Source organism: Trichechus manatus, unplaced genomic scaffold (genome assembly GCF_000243295.1).
Source record: "Trichechus manatus latirostris isolate Lorelei unplaced genomic scaffold, TriManLat1.0 scaffold00038, whole genome shotgun sequence".
In the NCBI taxonomy this organism is placed as follows: Eukaryota; Metazoa; Chordata; class Mammalia; order Sirenia; family Trichechidae; genus Trichechus; species Trichechus manatus.
The window spans coordinates 16,497,098-16,519,462 of NW_004443974.1; the positions used below are offsets into that span (position 1 = coordinate 16,497,098).

Consider the following 22,365-nt stretch of genomic DNA (forward strand, 5'->3'; position numbering starts at 1 on the left):
TTGTTTCTTGGGTAAATACCCAGCTGTGGGATTGCTGGGTTATATGATGTGTGCATGTTTAACTTTATAAGACACTGCCAGACTGTTCTGCCGAGTGGCTGTGCACTGGAGGAAAACTGAGTCCTGTTGAGACCTGTTGGTTTTGAGATACGTTCGAGGCCCTCAGGGCATTTGTGCATCCAAACCAGAAACTCGGGTGAGGCTGGGCGCCTTAGAGAAGATACCTAACACCATGGGAGTGTGTGAGACCTCCAAAAAGGAGACAAGAGAGGGAGAGTGCCAGGCTAGATGGAGCCCTGAGGAGAACTGGCATTTAAAAGTTGGATAGAGAAGAACACAGAGAAAAAGCAACCAGTAAGGGAAGCAAAAATAGAAGCCAGGAGGAGGAGTGTTTCCATGCCACTAAGGGGTCAAGACCGAGTATGGCAAGGTGGGTTCAGGGACTTAGCAACATGCAGGTCAAAGTGACCTTGTTGAGAGCAGGTTTGGGGGGAATTGGAGGGTGAAGGTCTGCTTGGGGTGGGCTCAAGGATGAATGGAAAAAATTAAAAAAGAGTGAATCCAAGGTGAGGAAGAAGGGCCGCTGGTGTGGACAAGGCTTTTAAGAAGGTTGGCTCTGAAGAGGAGTGAGGAGATGGGACATGGGCTGGTGGGGAGTATGGGGAAGGAGAGGGTCTTTCCTGAAAAGATGCGAGGTACCACACACATTGGCATTCTGATGGGAATGACCCAGAAGAACTAATGATGCAGAGAGAAGAGGAACTGCTGGGGAAAGGTGCTGGAGAAAGAATGATGTGGAAGGATGAGGATGAGAGGGAGGAGGAGGAAGGGACATGTTTGGGCTGACAGATTTAATATGTAGGTCAAAATCCTGATTGCTAATAGCCTCTCATGATCCCCTATCAGTCCTGGCAGCCAAGGGCAGCCCATCCTCTTGGTTCAAAGAGGTATCTTTGTAAAGAGTCAATAGCAGCATGTCATGGCATCAAAGAGAAGCATGCATTTGAATTCCAACTCTCATCTGCTATTTTATGGCTCTGGGTAAGTCTCTTGATTCCCTGAACCTCAGTTTCCCTGCCTGAAAAATGAGATACTGCTGTTGTGATGATTGATGAAAACTTGCAGGCTGGCTCAAGGCCCGACACACCATAGGTGCTTGAGAAATGGACGGGAGACTTTGTTATTTGTAAGGCGCCTGTGTTAACTCCCCTGGACACAAAGCCTGTCTCCACGGATGCATCACTCGCGTGGAGGACCGTCTGCAGTGGAATCTAATCCCTGGATATCGTCTCAGATCTGTCTCTCTCCCCCGCCCCCTTCATTAGTCAGCGGGTGCACAGGAAAGAGAAACTCATTTTAATATTAGATGTAGTCGAAGCGACTTCAGAAGAGAGTGCTGCTGCCAACAGCGTATCAGGGAGTGAAGCCTGCACGACCCAGCGCCATGGGAGCGAGCAGGACAAATCCGGCTGTGCCCTGCCAGGAGCAGGCTCCTGTATCCGCACCCCCACCAGGCTGTATGACTATGGGGGCCTTATCAGCTGTAATTGGGGCTAATGAGGCATAGACAGGACTGGTGAGGGAAAATCGGATTGGGGAGGATGCAGATCAATCCCCGACTAATTATCAGTCCTTTCTGTTCACCTCCTGCCCCCTCGGCTGGGCTGCCTGCCCTCCCCTCCAACAGAAACCCAGCCCAAGGGAGCCTGGGGTGGGTCCTTTGGAAGGCTCGCTGGCAGGTGGACCCATATCAAGAAGGTTTTAGACTCACAGGTGCTCCCTTATGTGTATCCCCTGCAGGTCACGCACACCAGAGTAACATGCAGGAATGCGTGCATCCATGCATCCGTAATACACCCCAGATTCACACATACGTACCTGCCCCACCATGTGCATGAACCCACTTCCACATGCACCATTCATATACACATCACACAGCTGCACATGCACGCCCCTGCTCACAGATGTCAACCCATAGATGCCCTGAGGCCGCAACAGCAGCCCAGGGTCAATGAGGGGGCCTTGGCATGGCCACCCTGACCTTGGTGATTCCCATGATTCTCCCCTATTTTGAGCTCCTGTTTTGTGCTTGGATTCCAGGAAGCCTCTGTGCTCCATGAGAGATGCCCACCTCTGGCCTTCTAACCCCATCCTCTAAGCTTGAGCAGATTCCGAAGTTGCCCACCCCATCATTCTACCCCTGCGCTCCAGGCAAGAGGCTCACACCAGCAGCACAGTTTTGCTTGTGGAGATGACTGGCTTCCTGCCCTTCAGTCTTGCCTCTCCCACACAGAGATTTTTTTTTTTTCAAAACCAAGATCCAGTTATGTCACTTTCTCTGCATGATACCCTTCAGCGGCTGCCTATTGACCTTAGAATCAAGTCCACACTCTGGAACTCTGCTTACGGGACCCCACAGAATTTTCCTGACGCCTCCCTCTGCAGCCTTGGCTCTGAGCCTTGCAGAGCAGCCATACTAAATGTTGGGTTCCTCTAACTTGCCTCTGGGCTGTTGCTTTTGCCTGGAATACAATCAGCCCTTCTGACTGGCAAACTGCTCATCCCTCAGGGCTTGGCTCAGAGACAACCTCTCTCTGTGTGTCCAGAAGGCTCGAGACCTGTACGGCCCTCCCTTGTGTCCCCTCCAAGGCACATAGCAATCCCACTGCATTGTCATGGCTGTGCTAGCTACCCACGTACCGGTCTGAACCGCTGCTAGACTCTGAGCTGAGAGAAGAGGGACTGGGTCTGGTTTGTTCGCACTGTAGTGCCAGCACCGAACCAGGTAGGCATGCTGTGAATATTTGTTGAATTCATTTGTTCACTCATGAACAAATGAACAATCTGTAACTATTTCTAGAGAAGAAAGGGACTGGAATATAGGAGCCAGGAGGCAGGGAGAAGCAGTGGCATCACTAAAGGGGGTGCATGGGGTGTGGACCACATTGAGTGACGTTGTAAGAGGCGATAACACCAAAGTGCCTGTCTGTAAAATTTTTGTGCAATGTTTCAGCAGAAATCTATTATTTTTTATAAATATATCCCTGCAGTTAGTTATAACAACAAAAGCATTTTTCACAAGCCCAGCTTACATAAATCAATATACCTACAAGGCTAAAACTCTATGCGAATTTACTAGTTGAACCTTCTAATGTGCTCTAGTCAGAGCTGTTGTTATTACCCAATTACAATGAAGCTTCAGATCATGTGGTTTCATCTGCACCCACTACAAACACACGTTGTGCTGTTGTTTTCATTGCTGCCCGTGTTTTTGTAGTTGCTGATTTTGTCAAATTTTCTGGTGTTTTAGCTGCAATGTTGTGGTAATTAGCATGTGGGGGGAGTGATACCATGAGTCACGGCACGGGTGACACCAATCTTAGTGACGCCACTGGGAAGGAGTTCCTGGATGGTGCAAATGGTTAAGGAGCTTGGCTGCTAACCAGAAAGTTCTGGTTCAAGTCCACCCAGAGGCACCTTGGAAGAAAGGCCTGGCAATCTGCTTCTCAAAATTCAGCCATTGAAAACCCTATGGAGCACAGTTCTACTCTGACACACGTGGAGTCGCCATGAATTGGAGTTAAGTTAATGGTAACTGTTTTTTTGTTGTTGTTTTGGGGAGGCAAGGAGGCAAAAAATCTTGCCAACACCCACCTCTGTCACTGCCCACCCTTCTACCCTCACACCAGCTCCTTCTCATGCTTTTCCTGTGTGAGGAGTGGGCCTCTTTGGCCTACCACCTTGGGCCTGGCCCTGTCCTCACGGGGTGTAGGGACTTCCCACAGGCTCCTGCTGGTTAAGAAGCAATCTTGCTTTACTTAACCAGCCAGGTCAGGCTGGGGGTGCCTTTCCAAGCCCTGTTCATACCGCCACGATGTCACCGCCAGGCCACATACACCTGAGCCCACCCGGATCCTTCCATCAGCCTCTCCTGTATGCTGGAAAGCTGCTGTGGCTTTATAATGGGTAATAGGATTTATCAATAGACTGAAGGAGGTGATGTATGTTAAAGCACTTAATATAAAAGGACTTCGCACAGAAGCCCAAATTTGATTTGGCCAATGAACTCAATTGCCGGCCTGATTGCGTTCCAGGAGGAAGACCAGCCAGCATTTATCCACATTACCCTGGAAAAGCCAGGTTGTTCAGGCAGGCTGAGGCCTCCCAGACCTCTTCTCTCTCCCTGCTGCTCTGACCTCAGTCTTCCTCTGCTTCCCGGCATCTCAGGCTTTGACTTTCAGCCTCTTTCAGACCCAGACAGTCTCAAATTCTCCAGCATCCAAGAGTCTACTTCCTTTTAATACTCAAGCCCTGCCCCCATCCCATTAATTAGCTGGAAGTCCAATTTTTTATCAGGTTCCCTCACCATGATCCCCAAATACATCCTTCTGGTCACTTGCACCTCTTGATCTAGCTGGCCTCTCTGGGCTTCTCCGCTGACCATGGCTTGCTTCTCTGACTGCCGCCAATCTCTCTGCACTGCTTTGCTTCCACCAACGACTGGGTCTCCTCTTAATCCCCCAATGAAGACCTAAGACCCTGTTATGGATTGAATTGTGTCCCCCCAAAAGATATGTTGAAGTCTCAATCCCCAGTACCTGTGACCATGACATTGTTTGGAAATAGGATCTTTGAAGATGTTATCAGTTAGGTTAACATGTCATACTGGAATAGAGTGGTCCTTATAAAAGAGGAGAAAATACACAAAGACAGGAAGACAGAGGAACGACAGCCAAGTGACGCTGCAGCTGCAAGACAAGGAACACCTGGAGCCACTAGAAGTTAGGAGACAGGCATGGAACAGTTGTTCTCCCAGATCATTCAGGAGGAATCAACACGACCGATACCCTGATTTGCACCTGTAGTCTCCAGAACGGTGAGATAATAAATTTCTGTTCTTATAAGCCACCCAGTTTGTGGTGTTTTGTTATGGCAGCCCTAGGAAACTAAAACAGACCCCTAGGCTGGTGTTGCATGATAACTTGACTTAGGCATGGGAATAGAAGACAGAAATTACCACACAGAAAAGGAAGACTTCAAAGATAGCCATTAGCTACGGCCACCCACTGACTGGGAAGGGGAAATCCCTTGGGTCACCTTCCACATTAGCCCCCTCTCATGGAGCCCTGGTGGCTCAGTGGTTAGGAACTCAGCTGCTAATCAAAAGGTCCGCAGTTCAAATCCACCAGCTGCCCCTTGGAAACCCTAAGGGGCAGTTCTACTCTGTCCTATAGGACCGTGCTGTGAGTTGAAATTGAATCGACGGCAACTGGTAACATGGACAAGAGGGCTCATGGCTACATCCTTCCTCTCTGGAGTTTAGATATGTGAGACCCTCTAAAAAGGAACTGCCCTTGGTGGCATCAACCTTCTCCATCATCTTGCTGAGCACATCAACTCTAACATGCTAACATCTCCAGGCCAGAATAGGATTAGGGATTTACTTCCCCGTAACCCATTGGCAGAAGAGTCTCTGGGTGGCACAAACGGTTAAGCACTTGACTACTAACTGAAAGGTTGGTGGTTTGAACCCACCCAGAGGTGCCTCAGAATAAAGGCCTGGAAATCTTCTTCTGAAAGGTCACAACCTTGAAAACCCTATGGAACACAGTTTTACTCTGCCACACATGGGGTCACCATGAGTCAGAATCAACTCGATGGCAACTGGTTTGGTTTGGGTTTTTAACCAATGGCCTATTACAACGTTTTCCCCAAAACAAAAGAAACAGTATTTACCCAAAGAGAAATGCTCTCTCTGGCAAGAGAAATAGGAACACGATGTTGGCTGTTTAAAATAGTAGTTTGTTTCTAACTCTAGCCTTCAAGGTATCAGAAATACTGGGGTCCAGCTTCCTATGTACACCCCAAGTGTAAATGCACGGAGAAGTAGTAAAGCAAGTCGAGAGAAAGACCAGGCAGTGGTCATCAATTAGCTTTTGCCAAGAACCCCCATGACTCTGACATTAGTTGGTTTGTGAGGAGATGGGTGCTGGGCTCTCCTGCCCTTACCCCATGTCTACCCTACCTTTGTGGGATCGCTGGGAATGCCCTGGAATCCCACTGGGGTTTGCCCTTTGTGGGGAGCCAGGCCGGGTGCCTCCCAGTCCCTGCCCAGCTCCAGGTACCAACTCTCACTCACCCAAACTCACCGCTTCCTCCATCGTTGTTCCCCCAAGGAACAGATGACGTCACTCTTTCCGGCAGCCAGGAGTTGACCTACATTCTTCCTGCTCTCCTGTCTGGGAGACGTTCCAAACACCCCACTCCTCTCCAGCGAGGAGGGAAGGGCCCGGCTCACGATTTTCATGGAGCGCCGGCACCAGGCCCATATCCAGATGGTGTTCCTGCCGGCAGCTCCCAGGCACTGCCGGCCTCTCCCAGCGGGACAGGGCACGCTCTGCCCTGGCAGGGGCACTAGCCCCTGCTGCCCTGACAACCGCTTGTGTGGCTGCCGGCTCCCTGACCAGGCCAGGCTGGTTGTCAGGACAGGGTGAGGTTGGTATGCTAATCACCCCCTGGCAGGGGCAGAGCAGGTTTCTGTGAGGACTTGGGTTGTCTGGGACAGGCCTTGCCTTGGAGGTGAGGCCTAGTGCTCCTTCCAAACGGTTGTGGTCCCCTGGGACTCGTTAGGCACTTGTCCGTTGGAAAAAGAGGAGCAACTTGGCTGGGAAGGTGGCTGGGGCGCCTCGTCTAACGGGCAGGCAGCAACGGCAGCTTGTAATGCTTCAGTGTACCCACCCTGTGCCAGGCTGTGAGAGGGCTCAGGGCTTTGGGGCAGGGGACGCAGCCTAGCCAGGGTGGGGGAGCAGGGGTGGAAGGCGGAGCTGCCAGATAAAGTACAGGACGCTCAGTTAAATTCTAACTTCAAATTGATGCATTTGAATTGTGGTGTTGGTGAAGAATATTAAATATACCATGGACTGCCAGAAGAACAAACCAATCAGTCTTAGAAGAAATTCAACCAGAATGCTCATTAGAAGTGAGGAAGGCAAGACTTCTGCTCACTTACTTTGGATATGTCATCAAGAAAGTCTAATTGCTAGAAAAGGACATCATGCTTAGTAAAGTAGAGCGTCAGCAAAAATGAGGAAAATCCTCAACGAGGTGGATTGACACAAGAGCCACTCCAGCCCAGCCCTGATGCTAACTGGCCTTTCATCAAGCAGTTATATTATTGCATTCATTTATTTACTCATTCATTCATTCAGCAGATACTGAGGGCCTACTGTGCATCAGAGAGTGCATTAGGCACTTATAAAAATAAATTAAAAAGTTAAAAATCTAAGAGACAATCCAACTGTTCCAATTTAGGAGAAGTGACTTGCTCAAGGTCATCCAGCAAATCATGCAGGGCCTGGAAGAGAATCTGTCTCCTGACTCAGCATTTCTCTCTCTGTCTCTCTGCCTCTCTCTGTTAACCTGCCTGGTGTGTGTCCTATAGAACCACTCTGCTGCCGTCCAGAGACTTAAAGCAGCTGGGTTCTGTTGTAGGACCAGGAGGCAGAGGGGTCCGTCCTGGTGGGCTGGGAGTTGTGGGCCGGCCAGCCTTGCACTGTTCCTCTGTTCATTATTAAATAATGCTTCCTGATGGATGGTCTGAAAAGTGCTGTGTCTCAGGGTCAGGCGGCTGAGGTGATGTTTTCTGGTGAGACTGATGGTTCTCGAAAGTCAAATTCAGAAAGCAATTCCTAGGGAAGATTGATCCCATGGACGGAGGGGAAATATTGGGTCTGGAGGTGCAGCAGGGATACCAGACCACCCACTCAGGTCTGAGTGGAGGCAGAAGCTGGTGTTGGGGGGGAGCATGGAAAAGAGGCCTTCTTTCTTCTTCTGGGGTTGCATTTCCTCGGCCAAGGCCCAGCCTCAGAATTGGCAGCGGGGCCACGGTCAGTGCGGGGGGAGTCTTGTACAGCAGCCCCCTCCCCTGGCTTTTATTATCCGGGTGGAATCAAGTTGGAGTGAGCGCTTAGAGAAAAGCAAGGTGGTAGTGTGGCAATGAGGTCCAATACTAGCTCCAGACAGCCGTGGGTTCAAATCCCACCTCTTCCACCCAGAGACCTGGGGTGAGTTATTGCGTTAAACTTTTCGGAACTTTGCATCCTCATCTGTAAAATGGGAAGAGTGGTGCCTTCTGGATTTTCACGAGGATTTCAGTTAATAATGCATGTTGCGCAGTGGCTTTCCATATACGAGTGCTGAATAAATCATTTATATATATTTGCTTATTTATCTCATTTACTTCATCTCTCAAGGGCCTTCTGGAATAAGGAAAAGAAACCACAGGGCAGTAGCCAGAGGGAGAGAGGGAAGGGCGTGCCTGTGTTTAGGGGAATTGGGCTGCTTGGACATCTATGAGCTGGTGTCCGTCTCAGAACCAGTACATGGATACTCGCCAGGTCCCTGCCCAGCTGCCTGCCGGACACCCTCCCTAAAGTGGAGTTTACCAGCACTGTCACCTGGGGCACCCTCCTTGGCTTCTCTGTTTTCCATTTCTTTGTCTGTAAAACAGAGATGCTGTTGTTATTGTTGTTGTGTGCTCTTGAGGTGATTCTGACACCTAGTGACCCTATGGGACAGAGTAGAACTGCCCCGTAGGGTTTCCCAGGCTGTAATCTTTATGGGAGCAGATCACCAGGTCTTTTCTCCCGTAGAGCCAGTGGTGGGTTCAAACCGCTGACCTTTCTGTTCGCAGCCGAGCACTTGATCATTGCACCACCAGGACTCCTTAAAGTGGAGAAAATAATAATGTATTCTTCATAAGGTGCTGGTAAAAAGTTGATGCATTAACTCATGCAAAGCTCTTGTCTCTAGAAGCTCATAAGTATGAGACCTGAGAAAACGAATAGGAAGCGAACATTTATTGAGCACTTATATGTACCAGAGGCGCTCTGGTGATGCAGTGGTTACACGCTCAGCTGCTAACTGAAAGGTCAGCAGTTCGAACCCACCAGCTGCTCAGCTGGAGAAAGATGTGGCAGTTTGTTTCTGTAAACATTACAGCCTTGGAAACCCTATGGGGCAGTTCTACACTGTCCTATGGATTGCTATGAGTCAGAATTGACTCAACAGCAAAGGGTTTTGGTTTTTATAGGCATTAGCAGGTGCTTTATAAATAACAACCCTATGAGGTAGGTACTACTGTCATTCCTATTTTACAGATTAGGAGATGGAGGCCAAGGGACGTTCAGCAACTTTCCTAAGGTCATGTAGTAAGTGGCAGAACATTCTAGGTTACTGGGGCTAGAGGGATGGGACTGGGGAAGGTCCTGTACCACAGTCACCCAGAAAGGCAAAATTAAGGAGTACAAACTCCAACTGGGCACCTGCTGTGTGCAGAAGCTTCTGTTTCATCCTAACCCTGGATGTGTGTGTAGATAATATGGCAGGTACATTACCTATGTCCATTCATTCATTCATAAATGGCAAATGCGAGTGCTCCTCATGACAGTCCATGGTGTAAGCAGGGTTATTACTCTCCACTTAGAAGTCTTCTTGAGTTCTGAGGAAACAGACTCAGCTGGGTTAGGAAACTTGCCCAGCTCACTGATGCCATGGCTCCCAGGCTCCCATTACACCAGCCTGGGAACTGCAGATGTTAAGTGTGGGCTCTATCATCAGGCTGCCCCGATTCAAGTCCTAGCTCTGCCATTTATCAGCTATGAGACCTCAAGCAGCCTACTTCACCTCCCCATACCTATTTCTCCACCTGTACAATGGAGATGATAATGATATGTAGTTCATAGGATTGTTAAGGCCAATGTCTTCATTCATGTGGAGCACTTGGAATGGTGCCTTTGCAAAGTGAGCGCTCAAGGGTCAGCTATTGTTCACCCAGGAGCCTTCCTTTAAGGTACCATGTGATAGGTTTATACAAATAGTAACACAAATCTCTGAAGGTTTGTAGGAGAGATAATACAATAAAACCCTGTTTTCCAGGCTTTAATCAACCAGATAACCCCTTCACTGTTTTCCCAGATTCATTTTTTATTTGTTTGTTTTTATTTAGTAGTAGCTTTATTGAGATATAGTTTATATACCATACGATTCATCCATTTAAAGTGCACAACTCAGTGGCTCTTAGTATATTCACAGAGTTGTGCAACCATCACCACAATCAATTTTAGAACATTTTCATCGCCCCCAAAAGAAGCTGCACTCCCCTTAGCTATCATCCACAATCCCTCTATCCTTTCACCCTCAGCCCTAGACAACCACTAATCTATTTTCTGACTGTATAGATTTGCCTATTCTGAACAATTCATATAATTGGAATCACCCAGTGTGTGGCCTTTTGTGTGTGGTTTCTTCACTTAGTATAATGTCGTCAAAGTTTATCCATGCTGTGGCATGTATCAGCACTTCATTCTTTTTTATGACTGAATACTATTCCCTTGTGTGGATATATATGTACCACATTTTGTTTATCCATTCATCAGTTAATGGACATTTGAGTTGTTTCCACATTTTGGCTATTATGAATAATGCCGCTATGAACATACGTGTACAAATTTTTGTGTAGACATATGTTTTCATTTCTCTTGAGCATACACCTAGGAAAGGAATTGCTGGATCATATAGTTATTCTATGTTTCACCTTTTGAGGAACTGTCAGGCTGTTTTACAAAGCAGCTGTACCATTTCATGTTCCTACCAGCAATGTGTGATGGCTCTGATTTCTCCACATCCTTGCCAGCGTTTGTTGTTATCTTATCATCTGTCTTTTGGCTATAGCCATCCTAGCGGACATGAAGTGGTATCCCATTATGGTTTTGGTCTGTATTTCTCTAATGACCAATGATGTTGAGCATCTTTTCATGTGCTTATTATTGGTATATCTTCTTTGGAGAAATGTCTATTCAGATCCTTTGCCCACTTTTTAATTGGGTTATTTATCTTTTTGTTATTGAGTTGTAAGAGTTTTTTATATATTCTAGATGTTGTTGTTGTTAGGTGCCATCGAGTCAGTTCTGATTCATACCAACCCTGTGTACAACAGAACTAAACACTGCCCAATCCTGCGCCATCCTCACAATTGTTGCTATATTTGAGCCCATTGTTGTAGCCACTGTGTCAGTCTATCTGGTTGAGGGTCTTCCTCTTTTTCACTGACCTTCTACTTTACCAAGCATGATGTCCTTCTCCAGAGATTGGTCCCTCCCGATAACATGTCCAAAATACGTGAGACAAAGTCTCACCATCCTTGCTTCTGAGGAGCATTCTGGCTGTACTTCTTCCAAGACGGATCTGTTTGTTCTTCTAGCAGTCCATGGTATATTCAGTATTCTTTGCCAACACCATGATCCAAAGACATCAATTTTTCTTCAGTCTTCATTATTCATTGTCCAGCTTTCACATGCATATGAAGTGATTGAAAATACCATGGCTTGGGTCAGGCGCACCTTAGTCCTCAAAGTGACATCTTTGCTTTTTAACACTTTAAAGAGGTCTTTTGCACCAGATTTGCCCACTGTAATATGTGGTTTGATTTCTTAACTGCTGCTCCCATGGGCGTTGATTGTGGATCCAAGTAAAATGAAATTCTTGACAACTTTTGGAACAGTTGTGAGGATTTTTGTTTTCTTTATGTTGAGGCGTAATCCATACTGAAGACTGTAGTCTTTGATCTTTATCAGTAAGTGCTTCAAGTCCTCTTCACTTTCAGCAAGCAAGGTTGTGTCTCCTGCATAATGTAGGCTATTAATGAGTCTTCCTCCAATCTTGATGCCATGTTCTTCTTCATATAGTCCAGCTTCTCTGATTATTTGCTCAGCATACAGATTGAATAAGTATGGTTAAAGGGTACAGCCCTGATGCATACCTTTTCTGATTTTAAAGCACTCAGTATCCCCTTGTTCTGTTCGAATGACTGCCTCTTGGTCTATGTACAGGTTCTGCTTGAGCACAATTAAGTGTTCTGGAATTCCCGTTCTTTGCAATGTTATCTATAATTTGTTATGATCCACACAGTCGAATGCCTTTCATAGTCAATAAGACACAGGTAAACATCTTTCTGGTATTCTCTGCTTTCAGCCAAGATCCATCTGACATCAGTGATATCTCTCGTTCCATGTCCTCTTCTGAATCAGGCTTGCATTTCTGGCAGGAAGCAAGACGAGAAGGCGGGAAGGGATAGGAAAACTGGAGAATGGACGCGAGAAATTGGGGGTGGAAAGGGGGAAAATACTGTCACATTGCAGGCATTGCAACCAATGTCACAAAACAATTCGTGTACAAATTTTTAAATGAGAAACTTTCACTGTAAACTTTTACCTGAAGCACAAAAAAAGAGACCTCCTTGCAGAAGTGAAATTTGACCTCAAACTTGACACTGATCCTAAGTATTAGTCTTAAGAAAAGGGGGTAGAGCCTGACAGCATGTTTCAGATAGAGGGAACAGCGTGTGCAAAGGCCCAGAGGAAAGACAGATCAGGGCATGTGCTGGACAGTGCGAGCAGCTGAACATGGCCAGAGAATAATGTGAGAGAGAGGGTGGACGGGGCCAGATCTAGAGGGTCCCACAGGCACAGAGAGGAGTTTGTTCTCTCCTGTGAGCCCTGGGGGTCATGGAGGGGCTTTGAGCTGGAGAATACCACAACCTGCTCACATTTACACATGAAGACACTCACTCTGGCTACACAGTGGGAAGTGGATAACAGGGCAGGTCTGGAGCCAATGAGTCCAGCCAGGGCCTGCTGCAGGAATCAAGGTATGAGAAAAGAGGGTGGCCTGAACCAAGGCAGTGCACGTGGGGATGGCATATGGAACACAGCCTTTTGGAGCAGGGAAAGAAAACTTTTGCCTCAGAATGGTCTTGGAGGGAGCAAAGGCTATCTGAGCAAAGGGGTGAGGAACTCGGATTTGAATAGCTGTGTGACCTTGGGCAAGTGAAGCAACCTCTCTGGTGCTCATTTCCTCAACTAACCCTGTCTTAGTTATCTAATGCTGCTATAACAGAAGTACCACAAGTGGATGGCTTTAACGAACAGAAGTTTATTCTCTCACAGCCTGGTAACCTAGAAGTCCAAATTCAGGGCACCAGCTCCAGGCGAAGGCTTTCTCTCTCTGTTGGCTCTGGAGGAAGGTCCTTGTCATCAATCTTCCCTTGGTCTAGGAGATTCTCCACGCAGGAACCCTGGGTCTGAAGGATGCGCTCCACTCCCACTGCTGCTTTCTTTGTGGTATGAGGTCCCCCTGTCTCTCCACTTGCTTCTCTCTTTTTTATCTCAAAAAAGATTGACTCAAAATACAACCTAATCTTGTAGATTGAATCCTACCTCATTAACATAACTGTCTCTAATCCTGTCTCATTAACATCATAGAGGTAGGATTTACAACACATAAAAGAATCACATCAGATGACAAAATGGTGGACAATCACACAACACTGGGAATGATGGCCCAGGCAAGTTGACATACATTTGGACGGGGACACGACTCAATCCAGGACAAACCTCATGGTGAAGAGCACAGACTTGGAACTAGATTGCTCGTGTTCAAGTCTGCTCTGCCACCTATTAGCAGTAAACCCTCAACCTAGACCCTGTACTTGTTGGGCTTGACATGGGGTAATGATGGTTCTGCCTCTTCCAGCTGTTGTTAGGATGTAGTGAGATGATGCAGAGGCAGAACATCTACTCCAACGCCCAGCCTGGAGCCTGTGTAGGAACAGGGGACATGCGAGGCTAGGCTATTCTCTGCCAAGGGTGCAGGTTGCCACCCTCAACACCGTGTCTGGCCCCCACAAAGCTGCAGAAGGAACTAGCCAATGGGACAGAGAGTGGAGTCCCATAGGAGCCATGTGCTGCTAGAGACAAGGGGGACAAACACTCAGAAATTCAGCACAGACCCCTCAGCCCCTCCCCGCCTTCCCAGTCCCCACCTCCCTCCTTCCCAGTTCCCAGTTCCCAACCCACCTGATGAAAAGGAAAGAAGGAAACCTCCAGCACTGCCCTGCAGTGGCCCCCAAATGACTCAAGGGGCCCTAGTCCTTGCTATTGTGCGTCGACAGGCTCGATGGGCTCCATCCTGTTGCCACTAGAGCTAGGCAGCTTCTCCTGGAAAAGCCCAGGTCTCCTGGAGCCCAGCAGGCCAGGCTGCGGTTGCCAGGGCCCGGGCTTCCGGACTGTGGGAGAGAGACGCCAAGCACCAAGGGCAAACCAGGGACAGAGAGATGTGCTGGGCAGAGCATAGGCTTCGGGACCCGGCAGGCCTGGCCTCAGGGGATGCTTTCCTTGGACATGAAAGCTCTCCCAGTTATCCCTGTGCCCTAAACAAGTTTAAATCTGCGAGGACTCTCTGATACAGAAGGAGAGAGAGAGAGACAGACACAGAGAGAGAGAGACAGATACAGAGAGAAAGACAGGGAAATACACAGAGACAGAAAGGGACACAGAGAACCGGAGAGGCTAAGCCACATACACGAATACCATGTCCATGTCCTTTCTCTGTCTCTCTCGCTCTCTCTCTCTCTCTCTCTCACACACACACACACACATGCACACACGGGCAGCATCACTCAGAGCTACCTGCAAACATCAGGAAGACTAAGAAGCGCCCACCGTTGCCTGGGCACCGTTTCAGTGCCAGCCCTAGCCTTGGCTTTTCCCACACTCTGTAGGCTCCTCCCACAGCCCTGGTGGGCAGAGCAGTCCTCTCCCTCGGTAGGGGAGGCACCACACTCATTCCAGGGCACAACCAGGGATGGGGAGAGGCCGGGGCATCCTCTTGTGCTCCTCTGGGAGACAGGGCTGGGGAGGGATGTCTGGATTTGGGGCCGGAGTAACCAACTGCATGACCTTGGGCAGGCTTCTCCCCACCTGTACCACCTGGCCTGTCCAGCTCGGACATTTCATGACTATCATCATCAGTATGCTTCTCAGGTTCAGCTGGTCTTTTATGCATTTTTAATAAGCCAAGGTCAATGTTATCACCCGAAGTTGAGATGGCAATCTTTTCTTTATGTAGCCAGCATCTAAAAATATCCCTTCCTCGGGCCAGCGGCATGGAGTACATCCCTGGTTCCAGACAGCTGAGGTGTTCCTCCCCAGCCAACTCAGTGGGATGTTAAATAGGAATTCTGAAGAAAAAAAAATGAAAACCTTCTAAGGTCAAGTACATTCTGCAAACACACTTTTGTTGGACAAAGTTAGACACAGTTCTCTCCTGCAGGACTTGTCAGAGCCTTTAGTACGCTAATGTGCACTGAAACTCCTAGCATGTGGGAGTCAAGGAGCAGGGTGTGGGGTACTGAATTTGACTAGTGGTACCATCCCTAGTAACGAACATTTATGAGGAGTTTACAACGTGTGGGAGGCTGGAGAGCATCATACATGTTGACCAAAAGGGTTTAAGCACAGGACCTTTCTTTGCCAGTTGGTATTTCTGGTCTGAATATGTGTATTTTAAACATTATCAGAAGCTACGACACATCCAGTTTGATGTCCTGTTTGCAATCTGGGTTGTATCCCATGTTAACCTCTTAGACTCTGGAGTCAGCTCTGGGTTCTACACTCCCAGTGACATTTTTGAGCAGCTCTGTGACCCTGGTACTTAACCTCTCTGAGCCTCCATTTCCTTGTCTGTAAAAGGAAGGTGACAGTGGTACCACCTCTCGTGGTCACTAGAGGATTGAATGAGATTCCTGCTTGGCACACAGCACTTGGTAAGTGTGACTTTTTTCATTTGTGTTAGGAGCATTCCTTGTGGCTTGAAATAGTCTTTGAAACTGCAATACTTAATATCTTTATAACATTCCATTGCGTGGATGCGCCTTAATTTCCTTAACTGTCCTGCAGAATAATCGCAGGGCAAAAACAAGACTCCAAGAAGGAGGGCAGCCCTGGTGGCCCCAAAGCCAGCGGCCAGTGGGTTAGCACAGATCTGCAGGGCTGAGAGAAGCAGGGGCTTATCACCAGATTGAGATGAGCAGCCCGTTCCCAGCTCAGCATCCTTGCCTTGGAAGGCCGGCCCCACAGATGAGCCCTCATTACCAGTCAGATGGAGACAAATGAGGGGACATGGGGAGGTAGCAAGAGCCAAGACAGAGGGTCTGACAGGACTGATTTATGGAGGAAGGAAGATGTGTGGAGTTAAATATGCATTGTGTGGGTAAGCAGAGGCTGAGGGGAGACACCTCCGTCTGTGAGGATCTAAGGAGCGTGATGCAGAACAGTGAAGTATCACTTGGTCCAGTGAAGGGATGGGGTATGAAGAAGATGGCAAATGAAGAGCTAGAGAAGAAATGCTGGTTAAACATTCAGAAAACAATGTTTGAGATGATGAGAGCTTGTGAGGGGTGTGCCTAGTGGGCAGTAGGTGTACCCACCCTAGTCCAGGCCACCGTCCTCTGTCACCTGCCAGAGGGCAGCCTTCTCACTGGTCTCCCTGCCTGGGTTCTTGTCTCCCAAACAAACCATTCTCCATGGAGCAGCCCAATGATTCCAAAATCTGAACCAGAGCAGGCACTTCAAAGCTTCCGATGGCTTTTAATCCCTCACAGAATAAAACTCAGCCTCTGTGTCATGGTCTAGCCCTCTCCTACCCTCCAGGCCCCATCTCAGACCACTCTTTCCAGCCTCACAGGTTGAGCTTCTCTCAATACCAGAGTCTTCCTCATACTCTTGCCTCTTTCCAGAGGGTTCTCCCCTCTTGCCTGGATAACTCCTCACCCTCCTTCAGGTCTTAATTTAAAACTCTGTTCTTCCTGGAAGCCTGACCTTCTCCCCCTAGACTAAGTTAGGACCCCCCATGATATGCTCTCCCTCATATAACAGGTGAGCACTTGTAACAGTTGAAATTAATTTAAGATTTGTGTGATGTTTTTAAGTTAATAGACTTTATTTTTTAGAGCAGTCTTAGGTTTACAGAAAATCACACAGAAAGCAGAGAATTCCCATATGCCTCCCCCACCTTGGTTTCTCTTATTATTAACTTCTTGCATTCCTGTGATACATTTGTTAAAATTGATGAACCAGTATTGATACATAATTATTAACTCAAGGGCATAGTTTGCAGCAAATGGTTAAGCACTGAACTACTAACCAAAAGGCTGATGAGTTGAACCCTCCCAGATGCACCTTGGAAGAAAGGTCTGATATTTGCTTCCTGAAGGTTACAGCCTTGAAAACTCTATGGAACGGAGTTCCACCCTGCACATGTGGGGTTACCATGAATCAGACTTACCTGGAAAGCAACTGGTTTGATTTTGGTTTACAGTTTATGTTAGGGCTCACTCTTTCTGTTGTACAGTGCTATGGGTTTTGACAAGTACATACTGTCACAGTTACAGAATCATGTAGAATAGCTTCATTGTCCTGAATACGCCTGTGATTCACCTATTCATCCTCCTCCTGCCCCCCAAACCGCTGATCTTTTTGCTGTCTCGCTGCTAGACCCTACACCCTATCAGAGCAGGGACCCGTCTGCCTTGTTCACGTTATATTCACTGTTCCCAGCTCAGAGCCTGGCACATACCAGATGCCCCATAAATATTTTTCTTTGCATATTTTAATAAAAATAGGATTGTACTAAACATGTTATTCTGCAATTTGATTTTTACAAATATTGACAATCTATCTTAGACATCTTCCCGTACCAGAATATAGAGCACAGTCTCTCTCTCTCTTTAAGTTTTTATCATGGAGACTTTCCAACCTGCATACAAAAGTAGAGAGAATCTACTATAATGAACCGCCATATACCTGTCACCCAACTTCAGCAATCACCAACTCATGGCCCTTCTTGTTTCATCTGTATCTCTACCCATGTCCCCTTCCTGTCGTATTTTGAAGCAAATTCCAGGCATCAGATCATTTCATCTTTAAATATTTCAGTATGTATCTCTTAGGGATAAAGATTTTTACAAACAATCACAATACCATCATCACACCTAATAAGCATTAATTTAATATTATCAAGTATAGTCAGTTTTCAAATTTCCAATTGTCTTATAAATATAAATTCCATTTGTTTGTTTATTATTGAAGTTTGTTTGAATTAAGATCCAAATAAGGTCCACACACTACAACTGGTTGATGTACCTTTGAGGTTTCTCTTAATCTCAGTCCCCTCTCCATGTGTTTTTTTGTTTGATTGTTTTATCTTTTTTGTTCTTGAAATTCATCTACTGAAGAACTGGGTCATTCTTCTGGAGCATTTCCCTCAGTCTGGTCTTCCCTGATTACATCCCCCATGGTGTTGTTTAGTATGTTCCTCTGTCCTCTGTATTTCCTATAAACTGGTAGTTGGATTTGGAAGCTTGATTAATTCAGGTTCAATTTCTTTTGGCAAGGCTGCTCTGGAGGTGGGTAAGCTCTGCCACCAGGAGAACTCTCTCTGGTCCTCTCTCTCTGTGATATTCTCAGCAGTTCAATGCCTGGAGCCATTCATTCGTTGTTGTTGTTAGTTACCGGCAAGTTGGCTCCAACTCCTGGAGACCTTATGTACAACAGAACAAAATGCTGCCCAGTCCTGAGTCATCTTCATGATTCTGATACAATTATATGATTCAGCTGTGTTGATTGTTAACAGGGTTAATTTTGATTGTAAAAACTGTAATTGTAGAAGTAGCAACCATGAAAGAGTGGACTAAGGAGAACGCACTGCTGGACTGGAGTACAGTGGCTGAACCTAAAGTCCCTTAAAGGTTTTGCTGTGCTAATACCTTATGAGGCTCAGAGCAAGGGAATAATGTCCTCTCAGTTAAATTTTATCAGACGTCAGGAAGGGTAAAGCTGAGATGACCTGCAGCAGACCTGAATGGCTAGTACCTGAGTAACCTCACCCCGAGGACTCTTTGCCCTTCTGAAGAACTAATTGTTAATGACTGTTTTGGACTGGTAAAATGATTGGAAGGTAGAAGTTAATCCCTCAAGTATGAAAGGGCCAATGGCTAGAAGAGCTAGGGGGTGGCCTGTAGTGCAATGAATTACTTACTATGGCCCTTCTAGCTATAGTTTTTGTGACTCACACACAATGATTGAGTGGGACTATGCAAATAAAGTATATGGAGCCCTAACAAAGGGATTGGTCAGTTTTGCCATCCCAGTAGTCTTAAAATGAGCCATCCCAGAGGAGGGAGGAGAGGATCTCACCACTACCAAGAAAGAAGAATCAGGAGTGGAGCATGTCCTTTGGACCCAGGATCCCTGTGCTGAGAAGCTCCTGGAACCAGGAGACCAAGAGAAAGAACCGTAACACTGAAGATGGCAAGAAGCGGTGGTTGAGAAACTGCAGCAGTAGAGGCAGGAGACTGGCAGGAGAGACCAGCAGGAGATGGCGTGGTGGTCTTCCGGGCCCATAGAGCAAGAAAGCTGAGCACCTTCGGGCAGGAGGCTTGCTGCCGGAGCAGGGTGCCTCCGGGCACTTGGTGGAGCTAGGTTCAGAGCAGAGGCCAGGCCAAGGGGCTGAGGGCCAGAAAGAGACTTGCCTGCAGGCATGACTGAGAAGAGGCTATCCTGATCAAAGAACTGTACACTGAGGGTTCCCTGAAGCTGAATTGTAACCTTCCCTAATAAACCACATAATTGTGAGTATGGTCTGTAAGTTCTCTGTGGTCATTGCAATGAATTATGGAACCCAGCAGAGAAGTAGAGAGTGCCGTGGGAGGGAGGGTTGGTGTTGGAATTGGTAAAGACGGCAGAGAGAGGAGGCATGTCTGATCACCTCCTAGGAATCAGCCTTGGCTGTTAATCTTGATTCTCCTTCCCTCTTGTGAAGTTAGAGGAGGCCAGAAACCCCCACCATGCCATTTTTACTGCTTGTTTGAGCTCATTGTTGCAGCTATTATGTCAATCCATCTCATGGAGGGTCTGTCTCAATGATCTTCTCATTCTATCATTCCTTCTTCAATTATTAGCTGGAATATTTCTATAAAGAGAAACTTCCATTCGTTAACGTTTTGGTTACCCTGAGGAACAATTTATATAGGACAGGCAGGATAAATGCTTGATTCTTTCCCTTTATTTACCAGTTTTCAGAATAATAAGTTGCCTATAAATATTTGAATGAATGAATGAATAATGCATGCATGGATGAATTGACAGGGGTTTGGGAGTCAGAGCTTCTCTCTGTCTGCTCTCAAGGCCACGGGCCTGGGCCACAGGCTGAGGGCAGAGGTGCTGCCACCATCTGTGGTCAGGCAGACATCTACACAGTGAGAGGCAGGTGGGCACCTCTTGGTGCCCCTCAACCTACCTTCGTCATGGCTAAGGGGATCACACGCTGTGTAACTAAGAAAACAGCATCTGGGACAAGGGGTCTCAAAGCCCCACCCCAACCAAGAGGTAGGAAACCCTGAAACCACCATCCAGGAGGAATGTAGACAAACAGCTTTCATGCTGGGGAAGGGGCTCAAAGTGGTGTTGTTCCCAAGATGGAGAAGGAGTGGAGGATTTTTCAGCAGGAAGGAGTATCAGGGCAGGTTGGGCTAGGGGCCTCCAGGGTCCCTTCCAGGCCAGCTCCAGCACCTTCGAAGCTCCTCCTGGCTCTCTTCCCCCTGGAGCCAGGACGCTGCCTACAGCTCGCTGACGTCTCTCCTCCCTCTGTGTCCCCCCAGGTGCAAGTGCAACCTGCACGCCAACCTGTGCTCCATGCGTGAGGGCAGCCTGCAGTGTGAGTGTGAGCACAACACCACCGGCCCAGACTGTGGCAAGTGCAAGAAGAACTTCCGCACGCGGTCCTGGCGGGCTGGCTCCTACCTGCCGCTGCCCCACGGCTCCCCCAATGCCTGTATGTACCAGCAGAGTGGCTGCCATGACCCGGCCACCGGACCACCAGGCCACCAGGTCGTGGTCTCCCCCGTCAAGCCCCAGGAGCTATGGATCTCACATACACACACAGAGACACAGACACACATAAACACACACAGATACACAGAGACACATATAAACACACACAGACACAGGCACACACAGATACACAGACTCACATGCTCACAGACACACAGAGACACACAGACACAGACATACATACACACCCTTGTTACAAGGCTCCCTAGTGCCAGGGCTTGTAATCTAGATTCTCCATCACACCTACATTCTGCCGAAATCTAAGCCACCCTTCTGGCCCTGCCTGCAGGGAAACCAGACATTAGCTGCTCAGCATCCTTCCAGCCGTCCTTCCCCTTCTTGACCCTGAAGGCTGGGAAGGAGGATGCCAAGATGTCAGGAAGTGAGGGTGGTGGAGACCTCTGCTCCAGGCTGAATTTGAGTAGCAGCACCATGCCCAGTATTGAACGTTTATGGTGTGCTTACAGCAAATGGCCCTGACGTTGGTCTTGTAGTACCCCGTTTTACAGAGGTGTGCTCTGCAGCCACTCTGCCCCCTGCCCGTGCTCTCTACACAGTTCTCTCTCCTTGCTCAGCCAGCCCAGTCCCAGGAGAAGCTACCCTCAGGGTTTACTACACACCCCTGCATCATGAACACCCTTTGAGAGACCCCCACTCATTGGGGACCATTTGGTAAAAGTCGGGCTGGGCCCCAGCATAGACACGGGTATCTCTATAAAACCAAGAAGCCCAAGGAGCCCCCGGCTGGAAGCTAAGAAGAGCCCAGGCTGGCCCTCAGGAGCTCTCCCCAGACCCACCCACGTGTGGACTTACACACATCTGACATTTCTCAAGTGCTCTCTACATGCCATAGGCTGCACCAGACACTTCATACACATCATCCATTAACCTTCACAACCACCCTGAGGGGTAGTATTTTTATCACCCCACTCTGCAGATCAGCAAACTGAGGCCCTGAGAGCTTCAGTTCTCACCCCAGTGAGTCAGGTGCCAGCACCAGGACTCAAGTAAGTCCCTGGGTCTTACGCAAGGTGAGGGTAGTTGGGTGGCCTCCTGCCCCAGGAACTTCCTGCCTCCCTAGGCACACTCATAGGCCGCTCCCTCAATGGGTGAAAGATTTGTGTGACGTTAGGCTGTTCAAAGCTGAAAGCAATGCAGTGAGGCCGTGACAGGAGTGCCGTGCCAGTGCCCAGGATGGCGGCAGAGACAGGCCTTTGAAAGGGGTGACTTGGCAGGCACTGCAGGCACTCGCGATCTTCAAAGGTGTAAAGCAAGCTCCGGGTGCTGACAAGCCCGCCTCCCCCCCCGCCCCGCCCCACGTGTTCTGTCCCTGTCTCTCTGTTGCCCCAAAGCCTTCCTTTCTTTCTACTGCTGTCACTTGTCTCTCTGACTCCTGATCTCCCTCCCTCCCTTTCATCTGTCGTAGAGTCCTCCTCTCACCTCTGCTCTTCCCTCCCCATTCCCTCACCTTTCTCTCCATCACTTCCAGCTCTTTTGCTCTACTTGCGCCTTTTTTCTCCGGGAGGATGCTCCAAGGTCTCCTGTCTGTCCATCTTCTACAACTGACCAAGACTTTCTC

At 48.1% G+C, this 22,365-nt stretch overlaps 1 protein-coding gene across 2 annotated transcripts in view; it reads left to right on the plus strand.

Annotated features, from left to right (window-relative positions):
• Window positions 1-22,365, plus strand: part of NTNG2 (netrin G2) — a 77,132-nt gene that overhangs the window by 39,452 nt on the left and 15,315 nt on the right. For both annotated transcript variants that reach the window (XM_023730826.1, XM_004375779.2), the window contains exon 4: window positions 20,555-20,727. In XM_023730826.1, coding sequence (XP_023586594.1) covers window positions 20,555-20,727 — 173 coding nt within the window. The remainder of the gene's footprint in view (window positions 1-20,554; window positions 20,728-22,365) is intronic.